At 38.2% G+C, this 15,478-nt stretch overlaps 1 protein-coding gene across 1 annotated transcript; it reads left to right on the top strand.

Annotated features, from left to right (window-relative positions):
• The first annotated feature begins 11,831 nt into the window (after positions 1-11,831).
• Positions 11,832-14,058, top strand: LOC145701427 (organic cation transporter protein-like). The gene is made up of 6 exons (XM_081778648.1): positions 11,832-11,838; positions 11,880-12,019; positions 12,064-12,499; positions 12,716-12,821; positions 12,861-13,869; positions 13,918-14,058. The coding sequence occupies exons 1-6, from the start codon at positions 11,832-11,834 to the stop codon at positions 14,056-14,058; spliced, it is 1,839 nt and encodes a 612-aa protein (XP_081634774.1).
• Positions 14,059-15,478: the final 1,420 nt, after the last annotated feature.

Genomic DNA, 15,478 nt, shown 5'->3' with positions numbered 1-15,478 from the left:
ATCGCCGAGTGCCAAAATATTTTATTTGCATGTGATTATGTCACTCATTTCCGAGGAAAGGGGTTTGTTTGGGCTCTCAAGAAATACACAAAAAATCCGAAGAAAATATTTTTCGACAACTTAAACGATGAATTTTTTTGTAATTTTGACTCAAAAAATTTTTTTTTGACTCGAAAAATTGGGATGTTGTCAGAAACCGACAAAAAATTCCGACAAATTTTGCGTTGAAATTTTCAACCAATCAGAAGCACGGATTCGGCAAACTGACCAATCAACAGTCGAGTAGCCGCACATGCATAATTTGTCGAATTTTTATGTCGGTTCCAGGCACCTTCAGAATAACGATGGGGGGTCCCTTAATTCTCGGATCATTTTTGATAGAAACTAACTGGTTTTAAAACTGCTCTTTGATCCATCTAATTTGCCTTTGATACCCCCTCTTCATTATTTTCCTGTCTCGAAGTTGTGTATTTCTGCAGGTGCTCCCCTCTTTCTATCTCAGTAGCTCCCCTAATCCAAAAGTATTTTCAAGTGTCTTTTTCCCCGCGTTTGATGCCTCGGTATTTTTTTGCCTTCTGAGTTTCCAAATTTCAAATTTGTCAAAAAAGGGATGATCAATTGGCTAATCCGTCAAAACTCGAGGGGCCGATCAAAAGTAGGTCCATCCGGTCAGCGAAAAATACGATATTTGGAGAGAAAATCCATTCCGCGCGGCGAAAAAAGGAGGATTTTGTTTGATTTCAGCACCTTTTATGTTGCAAAATCGCATCATTACGGGAAAATGACGATCTCAAATCATCCCTCTTTTCCGACTCGATTTTTCAGCTGTTCAATTTTGTCCAAAAACTTGTCGACCGAGCTTTTTCAATATTCAATAATTGCTCTTTCCTTGTTTCCCATGGCCGAGCAACAATTCTCAAATAAAATGGTCACGTGTCTCGCTTCCACTATTTCTTCTTCTTCTCAGCTGTGTGTTCACTGACCCCTTGTGCGATGTTTTCAAACATCTGCTTTATGAGTTTTGCCTGCCCAAAATATTGAAAGAAGAATTGTCCTTTTTTCAGCGCAAAAAGGGATGAAGAGTTTATTGAGAAGTGGTCTCGAGTGGTACGAATATGAGTTTCAAAAAGATGAGTATCCCCTCAAACTCGGACTTCTCTGGTTTTCTGTTTTCATGAGCCTCTGTTTTTTCAAGACTGACAATGAGCCAGACTTGAGGGGGGTTTAATGAGCCTGAATTGAGAAAAAAAGGTTGAAAGGAGGCAGATTTACTTAAAGAATAAGGCTTTTATAATGAAACCTCGGCAGAAAAGCCCGCTCGAAAATCGGGGTTAACGACGAGATACCCTTAAAATTTCGTTATCTCTCTTTTCTTCTCCGGCTGTATTTTTATTAAATTTTTCTATCCCTTTCAAGTTCTCTCCCAAACTTGATCAAACTTGAGCTTTTTTGCTTATGCAATTTGTGATCCCCTTTCTTTCCCAGCTGCTTAAGGCGCTCTCTCCCTAAATATACAACTTATGCAACCTCCCCTAAATATCAGGTGAGGATTTAAGAGTTTCAAGGCGGTACCCTCCTTCAAAAATGTCAAAACCTTTCACTCCTCTTTCTTGAGACTTAAAACTTAAGCTCCAGCTGGGAAAGAAGAGAAAAAGGATGAGATAAGGGTAAACAAAATCTGGCGGTTTACAAGGCGAGAGATTGTGTAATAACCGGAAGTCGGGGCGGGCAAATTACCGGGAAATCGAAAGCGGTAAGGGGATTTCCCATAAATAAAGGGGGCGATAAATGGGGTGATAAGCTGCTAATTAGGCTGATTAGGGCAATTTTTCTCATGATTTTCGGAAGAAATTTTTTTTGACGGACAAGTTAAGCTTTCATTGAATATCTCCTGTTTTTAAGGGTATCGAGCAGGCAAAATCCTTTTTTTAAGAGTTTTGAAAAAATGCATCTCGTGATATTTCCTTGAAAATTTTAATGGCCCTAATCAGCCTTGATCCCCTTACCGCATTTCCTCGGCGCTACCCCTTAATCCCCTCTCTCTCCCCACTAATCGCAATTTTCCCCCTTTCGGAAGCAGGTGAGATTACATCACCACCTCGCCTGTACTTATTATCAAATTGCTTATTAGAATTAGCTCGAAAAAAAATGGTCAAGTACTCAAATTGCACTCGAGCCGCTTCGGCGCCCAATTTGAACCTTGAGAAACGGCGCGCTTTTTGAAATGTAGAATTTTTGCGCTAATTCCACTCGCGGCTTTTTTGCGTAAGACGGGAATTAGACAATGACCTTGGAGCGGAGGAAGGCTTTGTGGTCATCGGGGAATTTTTAAGTATCCAAAATATTATTTTTATCGAAGAAAAAAAGCTCTTACTTTTTTACAAATGATCTAAAACCGGAGTAAGAGCAAATTTTCTTCTTTCGTTTTTGCCATAAAAGTGAATAAAACCGGATCAAATAAAAATGTCACGAGAAATCCCTTGGTCGCAATCTCGTCCTCCTTATGACAAAGTAAAACTCAAGAACACAAGAAAAAAAAAAGAGAAAAAAATGACGACGGGCTTCGATGGCGGAAAAAGCCAGGATCAGGGAGTCGATGGCTACACCATCCCCTTTTACCAGAAAAAAGCCTTCATGACCGCGGTGAGTTGCGTGATTGCTTGGATCGTGATGATCTGGTGCTGCTGCTGCTACTTTGGGAAGAAAGTCTGGAGGGCACACAACAAGGACGATGAAGAAGTGGTCGCGACGGTCCCGAGAAAGTCGAAGTTCGAGCCTGGCCCCATTTCTGAAATCATTCAAGAATGCGAATAAACAAAAATAAAAGTTTTTCCGTTAATTTTTTTTCGGAAGTGGAAAATCTGCGAACGCCGTAAAACTTGACAGAGTTGACTTTCGCTTTTTCACTTTTTTCATGTGTGTTTTTTATTGTGTTTCACAGGCGTCGGAAATTGCAAAAACCGGGAAAAGTGTCAAAGGTGGGATCAGTGCCAACTTCCGCCCGCCGCGAAAAATCGAGTCCTTCCTAGATTTTTTCCGACTCGCTGGTGTTGCGTAATTAGTGCGCGATATTTCCGGATCAAGGTGAATTTTGAGGCAATAGGAGTTGGAAATTCAAGGTTTTTTTTGATGCCCAACTGATGACCTGGGCTTCCTGTTTTGGGACCCTGTGTTGAAACCTGACTCAGGGTCCTAAAAGGGCTAAAGTTTTATGGAGCTTTCTGTCTTTGCCATTTCAGAGCCCTGACTCAGGTTTCTACACAGGTTTCGGAGCTCAGGTCTGAAAAATAGCGAAAACCGACAATTGACACGTGATCCCCCGGCAGAACGGCCGACTGATTAGCTTGAGTAAATTTGTATTGTCAACATTCTTTATTGGGTATTATTATTTTACCGAAAGAAAACCCCTTTTTCTATTGATATTCTCCGAAGCTTTTCTGACCTTTTCAGGTCGCGCTGAATTCGCTCGAGCGAGCAAAGACTCTTTGAACATTTTTTCTTCACGCGTCTTTGTTTTTGAATGAGGATTTCCGTGTTTTCAAAACGATCAGTAGGAGTGTCGCCTTTTTTGTAAAAAATATTACTGTAGTTGAAGCCTTATTTTCTTGTTTATGACTCATACTGTATGAGTCATACTGTATGACTCATACTGTATGACAGGATCGGGCAACCTGCGTCGAAAGCCTGAGTCAGAGTCTGAAAGATCATTCTCGAATCTTTCAAACCCTGACTCAGGTTTTCGACACAGGTTCCCGACTTGATCCCTCATCAAACTAATTCCCCTCGATTTGGCTTGGCCGGTGTCCAAAATCATCCGCTAATGAATCGGAAGTGAGTAGCGGTCGGTCATTATCAAACTCGGACACTCGACGCGCGAAGCTGTTATGTAAACCCTGTCCCAGCTTATCTCCAGCCGCGTTTACAAAATCTTTAAACATGAACTTGAAAACTTGGGCGCGCCTTAAAATTTCAAAAATTTCGAAAGTTTCGAAAGTTTTACGCGATAACGACCAGTTTATGAAATAAGCTCGAGCATATGTTTTGCTTGTGAAAAGGTAAGCCAGCCGTAATCCCAAGTACACATCAATTCGTGATAAATTCTCCTCCACCTGGGTTTACAATATTCAATATTGGCTGAACCCATTTTGCGGCGAGTTTGTATATTGTCTACGAGCCCTTGAACCTCTTTCGTACAAATATTTTCGCACCATCTTGACGTTGAATTGAGGACCCTATTTTCAATGATCCAAAGGATGATGATTGACCTTGGTCACGTGACCACTTTCAAACATTGTAAGAGCCTCAAAGAGGAATCAACTTTTTGATTGTTAAAATATCATTCTTTCTATGCAAAATATTGCCAAAATAAGTCATTATTCTTAAAAGTTAAAAGAGTTCTAGCTTCAACTTTATATAAACTAGTTTATTTTGTTGCCGGAAGTGAGCTTTGGTGACACAATTTTTTCCCATTCTGAATCTATTCATTATAAGACCTGTAGAAGAGAAAATTGAATAAAATGAAACTTAACCATTTATGAATTCTTTTGAAGAAATCATTTTTATGAAATTTTTGAATACAAAGAAAAGAGAATAAAATGAAACTTGACTTTCTGATGCAGAGGCGGAATCCATTCCACCCATTGTTGACATAAAAATTACTGATCAATAAAATATATTTCAAAATGATCATTTTCGATTTCATTTTTCTTGAATCTCGAAGAAATAAGGGTGTTGCTTCATTATCTTTTTGAGAAAAAAAAATTGAAAATTTATCTTTTTTATTGGCTCTGCTTTAGCTATCTACCTATTTAGTACTACTTTTAGTAGCATGTCAATCGTCTGTTCAAAAAACATGACGGGAAAAGTGCACCGATTAGAGTTTTCCTCGGAAAAGCTGCCGGAGTCGACTTTTGTTAACATCTCGTCCCAAGAAAGGGTCGAAGTTGTATTCCAAACACACGTGACAGGAGCAATAATGGACCGGTTAATTAACGAGCTCAATCAAGCAAAAAACACGACAATCGACAATCAGGACTTTTTGTCTTTTCCTAAGTACACAAAATTGAAATTTCCTCCTTCCTGGTAAAAATAAAGGTCCTTCATCAAAATCAGGGCTTTTCTATTCAATTATTTTTACTATGCTTATTTCTTATTTACATTCTCGATGCCTTCCAAATCGACGAACAGTATATAAAATATCGGCTTAACTCGAGAAATCCGACATGTAAAATTCATTGCGTATCGACATTTAAAATTTGATAAATATCGACAAATTTAATGGACAATAAAAGAGACGGAGCCGTGCTTGAACAACCCGAACTTTGGTGACCCAAAGAACATCACTTACTATTCGATTTTTCGGAATTTCTTAAGGACCACGCCAAATACAGTAAGTATGGATATTGAGGGACAAACTCAAAGGAAAGTTTCAAGCAATTATTTTATAAGCGCTTAGTTAGAAGCAAAATGAAACTGAATTAAGGCTTTGGCATGTAATGATCTTTCCACTTCTTCCGTCAATTTTGTTGATCGTAAGTCATTTTACTTTCATATTTGGCTTCCTTTTCTTTGAATGTAAGATGGCAGGGACAAAATCAAAAAAAAATTTGATGATTTTTCTAGTTTTTCAGGGAGCTTTGTTCTTCTTCACCTGTTTTCATCGAAAACTTAACGAGTTGGAGCCGGAACAACTCTATCAACAGCATTATCGACATCGAAATCAATCAACTCTTTCAGTGTCAAAGCATGACTACTGCGAATGTCTTTCTTATGTTTGAATTTAAAGCTTCGAAATATACTTAAACCCTGCGATATATTCACCTTTCTTATTTATGAAGCTCAAAACTGATCCGTCGGTTTATCGACTTTCAAGTGTTCAAATTGCAACTCGAAAGGATTCCACGAAAAGGCGCAACATTTTCAAATTTGAGCGGCGTCAACCCTTTTTCGTTTTTCTGTTTTCGCATCAAACAGAATATGCAAATGTGTGTGCGCGGCGGCGGTGGGAGAAGGGTTGAAGGTTTACGATCAACCGCCTTACATAATCCCGTAAATATCGTTCTTAGAGGTCACGAATAAATTTATCGCTACATTCTTATTCAAGCTCCTTTACAGATTGCAGAGCGTAAAAAGTCACCCTATTTAGCTCATTGAGGGGGTAGATATCGAGAATCGGATTTACTGTCACTGTTTTGTCAAATTTTTAACAAATTGACCCCCTTATTTTTTTGCTCAAAATTCTTTTCAGACAATTATCTCTTTCCTATGGAAGCCAAAAATTTGGATATCTTGAGCTTTCGAGAAGCAACAATGCAAATCAGTCACCTTTGATTGTCGCCAAAATGACCATTTTAGGAAAGTTCGCGTTCTTTGACGAAAAATTTTGTTCAAAATTTTTTTGAAATCGGAAATTTCGGCTTCTATGAGAGATTAAAAAAGGTCTAAAGTTTTTGTCGCCAAAGTAAAATAAGGGTGTTACTATTTAAACTTTGAGAGAAAAGTATGACGGAAAATGGCGATTCTCGATATCTACCTCCTTAAATCAGGCTTTTAGATAAGTTGTCCAGCCCGGTTTAAGAGAAAAGCTTTGATATTCAGCTCATTAGACTCATCATACTTGAGCCGTCAAAACTTGCACTTCCGTCTAGACTTGAACTTGGGCTCAGTTCCAGCCACGATGGTTTCTGTTCTTGAGAAGTTGAATGGTAGTGTTTTTGTTGGTTGAGTGCTCGTTAGAATTTACCGGCGATAATGACCGCGCGGTGATTTCCGCTTTTCAAATGTTGTGTCTTGGCCACGCGCCAAGAAGGCCAATGTCAAGTTCGCATTTTTGGTGATTGAATTAGGCGTAAATGCGATCAGCCGGGCGCGCCCTGAGAAAATACGGAAATCGTACTAATTTTCCAAATAATGAGATTATTTTCTACTAAGGCTAAATTGTCGATACTGGAACTTCTCCAAGAAAAGCAAAATTATAAGCTCTATCTAATTGCACAAACACAAGGCATTAAATCAGTCAAATATACGGCTGCTACTATTTTCTGGAGTTTGAAAAATTTGGAGTAAAATTTCTGTAGTCAATTTTCATTTTAATTATAAAACTGGAGATTTTTTTTTCTGGACCTGTTTCTCAAAAAATTTCACCGATCCCATTTGGACCAAAAAATACACCTTGTTCAAACCCATTTCTAAGGGTGTTAAGGGCCTCCCGGCCCCCTAAAACCCTGATGAAAACCCGGCTCGGGGCCCGGGCTTTCTTATGCCCCAGTCAGATACCCTTAATTATTACTCTAACACCCTTAAAAATCGATCTGAACAAGGTGCTATTTTTGGTCCAAATGGAATCGACGAATTTTTTTGAGAAAATGGTCCAGAAAAAAAAATCACCAGTTTTATAATTAAAATGAAAATTGACTACAAAAATTTTACTCCAAATAGTAGTTGCCCAAATATACAGTCCAAATATCTGATTAAAAACAACGGATTAAATTTTACACACAGTCATTTGCAGGAACTTCAAAAATAATGGGAATAAAACCTTCGAAAATGGATGAAATTACTCGTTGGTTGATCAATTTCTTCGAAATCAAGTCGTTGAATTCTGTTTGGACATTGCTGTGTGCACGCACCGCCAGAAATGATCGAAATTGAATTGCCAATCATTATTGCAGATGCAGCCTCGTCACTGACGAGTCGTCAGCCTTCATTCAAATCTAAAATTTTTTATAGTTTTACAATTCACGATTTGACGCTTCCCGATTTCCGTCCAAATTTTGTTTTCAAGAACGAAAATAGCATTCCCGCTCGGAAGACCCATCAAAACATGACAAACGATTATACATCATTGTTCTCATCAATTCAAACATTTAAACAGAGTTTTATGATTTGAAATTTATTGGATGACCATTAAGGGTACTACCTTCGATTTTAAAAATAGGCTTTATCTCCAAAGGACATAAAAGTGGTTCTCAAAAATAAATTCTACATAAAATTCTATCTAAGTTTGATATTGAAAGAATTTTGAAATTCTTGACCACTCCCAAGATATGGGCTCTAGAAGTTTTTTCGGAGAAAATTTTTGGTCTTCGATTTTCTCGAGTAAGGGCTTTTTTGAAAGCTTAGAGCAAGGGGAGTATTTTGGTGGGCTTAAAAATGCTCTCAGTAACATACTTTAGATTCTAGAGGCAAAAATGTGTCGCAAACTTTTGAAAAATGCACAATTTCGGTAAAATTACCGATACACAATTTTCAAAAAATTATTTTTAGTGTCTTTCTGCTTTCAATCGTCAAATCCTTCTGACACATTGAAGATAAAGCTCTATTGTACATTTAAAAAATTAAAGAAGGCCATGTTAACAGACTAACTTCCGAGCTATTCGACCGTGAATAAAGTCAATTTTGACATAGTTGACCACTTTGACCTAAAATTTAACCAATTTTTCGTTGAGCACTCCAAAAACGCTTCTGACAAATTAATGATCTAAGATAGATCTACTTAGAAACCCCATTGGATTTCCGATTTCTTTGACATTTTCCGAGTTATTCAATGGGAAAGTTGCGGAAATCGAAGGTATTACCCTTAAGGACATATTAAGATGGACAATAAAGAATCAAGATGAATTTCTTAAGCATGATTATATTTTTACAAAAAAATTTGAATGATTTCATTCACATTGAACGGTTTTCGGCAACTCGGGCAGATCTTCGGGTTGACTGTATTCAAGCATGATTTGCAAAAAGAATGCCCGCATTTTATGATGCATGAACGTTGATGAAGATTTGTATCGTAGGGAAGGCAGCAGATTTTACAGCAGTTCTCGTCTACTTGATCTGTAAATATTTTAAGCAACAGTCTTTTGAATTTAATCAACCTTTAGTAAGTTGTGGACTTGCTGTTTTCTCCCGAAGTTTTTCTTTTTTCTTAGTAAGTAAATTCATTTTCACATTGATATCCTTTTTATTTCGTTCATGCTGCTTATTTTCCAGCTCGAGATTGTTTATCTTGGAGGTGTTATCATAAATCTTCTTGTCAATGGTGGTGAGCTGTTTCGATAACTCTTTTTCTTCGATTAAAATCTTCCCTAACTCATTCCTCAATGATTGCAATTCATTTTCTCGGGAGTCGAGGTTTCTCTCAATATCATCTTCTGGAAAACGAAGACCGCCTGACGAAAATTCGCATCGTTTATAGTGTTCAAAAAATTCTTTAAAGGTCAAAGAAGCTCTGCACTCAATAAAATAGCATTTGAATCGTGTGGTAAGCTGGGATGGATTAATTGTGTGAAAATTACGAGTTCCACAGCCGCAGTCTGTTCTGTGCTTGAGATTTTGCGTTGCGACGCAATCCATGCAAAAATTGTTGACATTTCTTCGCGAACTGCATAAATTATTGTAAGACTTTTCTGGAACCACTCTAAAAGAGTAAAATATCTTTCCGTTTCACTTCTACAGAACATACGAGCAGATTTGGCATTTGAAAACGCGCTTCTGTTCTATCGAATGCATTTGATCATTGTATTCTTCGAACCGGTAATTACCATCCAAATACTTTGCTGGAATCTCTTGTTTTTCGATACTCAAATAGCCTCTTTTTTGTGACATATCTGCGTATAAACGACAAAACGTGCGTTCGAAAGAGGGAGAAGGAGTTTTTTAATATCGCTTAATATTTGCCAAGCGAAATTCGCCGGAGGAGTCTACTCATTCGGGTGACGGGCAGCCACGTTTTTCAATTCTTACAAATTAAATCTTTAAAATTAAATATTTTTTGACGGGAAAGGTCAAATCTTTAATTTTTCAGTGACAACAACGGGTCTTTCCAAAATTCGTTACAATAAATGATGTCGTTATAAAATTTTATTGGATAAATGTGAAGGTCAACAAAAGAAGAAGAATCATATAGAAATTTGAAAACGAGCGTTTTTTTATAAGAAAATTTGAATGATTTCATTCATCCTGAATGGTGTTCTACAAATCGGGAAGATCTTTGGATCGACAGCGTTCAAGCAAGATTTGCAGAAAGAATGGCCGCATGTCGTGATACATGAACGCTGGTGAAGATTTGTATCGAAGAGAAGAAAATAGATTTTGCAGGAGTTTTCGTCCGCTTGTCCTGAAATAATACAAAAATGAGCTGTTATTCTATTACCTTCATAGGCCGCTGGAGCTGCAGGTTTCTCTCGAATGCATTCTTGCTTTTCTTTTAATATATTTAGCTTCTTCTCAGTTTCAGTTTTGTCTCGTGTAAGAACCTCATTTTCCTGCAGAAGATTTTCTGTCTTTAATGAGTTATCTCTTATCCTCTTGTCAACTGACTTCAGATGATCAGATAGCGATTTCTCTTCGTTGAAAATTTTCTCAAATTCTTTCCTCGTTGATTGCAGTTCATTTTCTCGGGAGTTGAGGTCTCTTTCGAAGCCATCAGGAAGACGAGCTTCTATTGCTTCTTTGTTGCCTTCATTCACTGGTATGACTTCTTGATCTTCAGGAAAGCGAGCTCGGCCTGTTGGAGCAGGGGTCTGGATTCGCTTAGCGATTTCGCTCATGAGCGATTTCGCTTTTTGTAATTTCAATTCGCTTCGCTTCGCTTTCGCTTTTAGTAATTTCAGTTCGCTTCGCTTCGCTTTCGCTTTTCACAAAAAAATTTTTTTTAACTTTTCAGAACACAAAATGTGTGAAAATAATTCAAAAATCAACTGATTTGTGAATTTTTTGGATTCTATCCGTCTTAAATTAAAATTTATTCGTCACTTGAAGCTACCTGGAGTCAAAAAGTCAAATTTTTTGGGTTTAAGTTGAAAATTTACAGTTGTAAACCCTATAGCAGCGCTGAATTTGAAAGAAATAATCTATCGATTCGGCCAATTTTAGCCTCCAAAGAATTGGGAAAGATTTCGCGATTTTTCGCTTTTTGAGAAAAATTTTCGCTTCGCTTCGCTTTCGCTTTGGTAATTTTGATTCGCTTCGCTTCGCTTTCGCTTTTAATTTTCAGAAAATTTTCGCTTTCGCTTTTCATTTTCGGCCAAAATCCAGACCCCTGGTTGGAGCGAATTCGCAGCGTTGATAATGTTGGAGGAATTTTGTGAAAGTCAGGGATTCCTTGCATTCGAGGTAAAAGCAATTGAAGCGAATTTGCATCAAAAGATGACAAAGATCCATTCGATAATCAAACTGTCTGCAATTACAGTTTGGCCTCTACTAGGGTTTGCAAGTATTCGCGTGTTTTTTCAATGAAGAATTTTGCCCACCCTAAGGCTTATGAACAAAATTTTGCTGCGACAAACAATCCATACAGTAAACATGATTCGCAGGCTCTCCATTGGAACATTGAAAGTTGCAATAGAATTTTATCGCAATTACACTTTAAAATTAAATCACGAATACTTATCATATGGCAAAAAAAAGTGCAGAAATGATGACTTACTCACAAATTCTGCACTTGTTCACGAAGGTCTTTCCTTTCGTAAATGCCCCGCTCTCAAAGTAGTAATTTCCAGTCAAGTATTTTGCGGGAATCTCTTCTTTTTCAACACTTATTTTGCCCTTTTTTCGCGACATTTTGAGACAAATGCATGATGGAAATGATTTTTAGTATCAGGTTATACTGTATTTGCTAAGAAAAAATTTGCTCAATGAGATTCGCCCACAAGATCTTATTATTAGTACAGGTCATTTACTCGTATTTACAGAACGGTCAAATACGCACGGTTTTGACCATAAAACCCGTCTATTATGAGATTTATTCTGGGAAGAGTGTTATTTGTTGCTCAAATTTACCTACAACTTTGTACTGAAAGAGCTAAGTTTGACTCGCAGACAGAGAATTTTTTCTTATGGCAGGTAAGATCTTTAAAATTAAGCAAAAACAAAAGAGGATTCAGACAGTAAGAGTGGTTTCGACCTTGTGTGGGATCGGCTACCGCATCTTTCATGGTATCAGTTCCGAATCACAGCTGTTGGCGGGGTAGCTTCGTTAGCTGGAGGATTCATGTCGATGTACCCCGTTTTCGCGCAATATACTGTAAGCAATTACTGTAGCCCCTCGATTTTTAACCATTGCGCTAGCCTCCGTATCGATGCACTAGCGCTTTTGACCACCTTGGTCTGGCAGACAAATTCTCTTTCGACGAAATCTTCGAACTATCAACTGATACTCAATCTTGTCAAAACTTCGATTCTTCCCAAGATGGCGGTTGTTTCCATTGCAATTTTTCCAACGAAACTGTCGCTGGCTGCGACTCTTCCAGCTTTGACAGCCTCAAAGCTTGCCTGGTTAAAGATGCACAAGAAAAATCAGAGTGGGTCGCTTGCGAGAGTTACGAATATGACCGATCGCTGCGTGAAAATGTCACGAATCTGATGTTCGACAAGGGAGAGCCATGGGAGACTGCGGTCCCCCAGTTTACTTTGCACTGCGGAATGGAATGGTTTGACTCTCTGTCAACAGCCATGGGCTTATTTGGCCTTCTGCTCGGCGCTTTCATTTCTGGCATTTACACAGGTACGAAATTCGAACGTTCTTAATTTCTTTCCACAACTTCAGTTTCAAGAAATCTCAAATACAAAAACTCACAATCACAATCACAATAGCAATCCAAAATACAGTCACAAACACAAACTCAAACTCTAATAGACAAAATCAAAATGGAAACAAAGATACCTAAATAATGAGTATTTTCAATTTTTTCTCTAAAACATGCCATCCATTGCTTTTCAGATCGATTCGGAAGAAAAAATTCTTTGCTTGTTTGGCATGTTGTAACAATGGTTTTGCTCTTTATTCATTCTTTGATGCCGGACAAGTGGGGCTTTTTGATTCTCAGGTAATCTTCCTTGATTTCAATCCGCATCTTCAATTATAGAACCCTCAACAACGGAACCCACCATACTTCCTGGCTCGCTTTCGTTGCTTATTCCCTGGAAGTTCTCGGCCCAACGAAACGATCTGTAGCTGGAGCAACCAGTCATGTTTACTACGCAATGGGATACATCATGTTCTCCGGCTTCGGGTATTTCTTTCCGGATTGGCGAGGATTGACTTTTGCAGTCGCCATGGCTCACTTGATCTTCCTCGTTGTCACGCCTTTCTTTCCCGAGTCACCGAGCTTTTTGTACTCAAGAAAATTGGATGAAGAAGCGAGGAAGGTCCTGACCGAGTTTTCCGAGAAAACAAACAAGTCCCTTGACGATGAGTTCCTCAATCATTTGGAAGAAGAGATCCGAAAAGTTGAGGAGAAAAAGGGAGAAGAAGAAGCAGAAGTGAAGAAGTTCACGATTTTGGATTTGCTCAAACACAAAGAAATGCGAAAAGTTGCCCTAATCATGGGTTTTGGCTTCATTTCCACAGTTCTTTCCTACTACGGCTTATCCTTCAATGTATCCAGCATCAGTGGAAATTTGTACTTGAACAATACGATAAATGGAATCATGGAACTGCTGGGGTATTCTTTGGTCACTTTCGCTCTCGATATTGTTGGAAGAAAGTGGTGTTCGGGTGGATTGATGCTTTTTGGAGGAATCGTTTCTGTTGGTTGCGCGATTTTAGCAGAAGTGGGGGAGGATGAGGCAGTCAGATGGCTTTCTTTCGTCGGTTCGTGCGCTTTTTTGACCAAAAATAACCGAAAAATGACCAATTTTTTAGGCAAATTCGCTGTCAGCGGCGCTTTTTGCGCAATCTACGTCTATGCCGGCGAGCTGTACCCAACAGAAGTCCGCTCCACTGGAATTGGTTTCGCCTCAATGACAGGCAGAATCGGCGGTTTCGTCAGCCCTTTCATTATCCAAATAGAAAGTCAATTGGTCATTTATCTCATTTTTGGCATTTTTGGAATCGTCGGCGGCGCGCTCATGTTTCTGCTTCCTGAAGTGAAGGTCGGTCGATTTTTCTTCTGCGGCTTTTTAGATTTTCTTTGTTCTTAGGGTCGGCCGATTTTGCAAACAATCGAAGAGGCGGTAGAATTTTATAAAAATCCGAATAAGATTCAAGCGGCTCAAGAAGTTGTCGATGATAACGAAGGTCTTGAAAGAATTGAAGATCCAACAACGGAAGCTTCTTTTTAAATCTTTATTTTTTTAATAAATTATCTTTTTAATAAAATAATAATAAATTAAGGGTGTCACTTTCCTAATAAAAATTGTTGTTAAAAATGTATATCGAATAATTGGATGGAGCAATTCGAAGCTTTGGGCACTTGGGAGGAGGGTTTATCGCACGGCAGGGCGCCTTCTAAAAGTTGCATTGTCTCGTTTGCCAAATAATTGATAAAGGTTATCGCGCCAGGCACTTACGAGCCCCCCTGTGCCGCCCCATGCCGTCATCGGGCTCGTTAAGCACGTGGCCGCGTTTTTTATCGCTATTTATAGAACAAACCCCCTTAAGACCAATTAACGAATGCTCGAATCGAAGATCTAAGATTTGGAATAATTAGTCTGAACTTTTTTCTAGACAAAAATTTCCACAAGAAATCATAAAAAATCCATGACGAAAATGAACTTGCATGACTGTATATGCCCTACGTTTACTTACAGTATGCGTATTTTAGTGGGATGTTATCAAGCAGCAAAAAAAGGCTTCGAAGTGTCTATCCGGAGCATGTCACTTTGTTTGAGATAAAACGGACCCAGAGCCGCCCGAGATGACGCGCAAAAGTTACGGACCCAGCCCAAAACAAAATTCGAAAAGCGAAATTTTGATTCAATTCAACGCCACAATCCTGTCATCCTTTCCGCAATTTTATAAAGGGCCTTTGGTATTTCCTGCTTTAGAAAAAAAGAGGACTGGCACATCTGTGCTATCGGGACTTTCAAGGGACCAGAGGTCGAAAATAGATTTTTTATCATTTCACACCTTTCTTTTTCTTAGGTATAAAAGTGCGTACCAATTTTGAATATTTCTTAAAATGCAAGAGAACAGTTATAAATCAGTAAAGAGCGCTTGAATGCTGATTACTGTTAATAGCTAATTATGATGAAAAAGAGATTTTGAATTCTTTATTGATTGTCATGGAAAATCAAAGGTAAGGTTTCATCAGCGACTTTTGAAAACAACTAAGTGACTTGATGTTAACCTTATAGAAAATATCCAGATCTCCTGAAAACCGTAGGAAATCAGCGACATCGATAACTATCTGAGCGTTTAAATGCCGACGACAGTTAATTGGTACTAAAAACCATTCGAACTAGATATGATGTACTGGTTTTACTGTACGAACCTAGACTTAAAATGAGATGATCTCATTGAGATCCATTACGTTTTGAAAACTGACATCGTAATTTGGAGTTAAATGTTTAAATTTAGTATCTTGATAAAAGGTAGAATTATGCAGCATAATTTAATGACATCACAAGCATAATTTATGCTTATGCGAATAAGATTCGTTATTTTGATTTTATAAATAAATGAAATGCTTCCTCATATTTGGTTATTTTTAAAGTGAGTTGATAGAGTAATTGATTAAATATAAATGACTTAGTTTTCTGT

This window comes from Oikopleura dioica, chromosome PAR (assembly GCF_907165135.1).
Source record: "Oikopleura dioica chromosome PAR, OKI2018_I68_1.0, whole genome shotgun sequence".
NCBI classification, from domain to species: Eukaryota; Metazoa; Chordata; class Appendicularia; order Copelata; family Oikopleuridae; genus Oikopleura; species Oikopleura dioica.
This window is presented reverse-complemented; position numbering and strand designations above follow the sequence as displayed.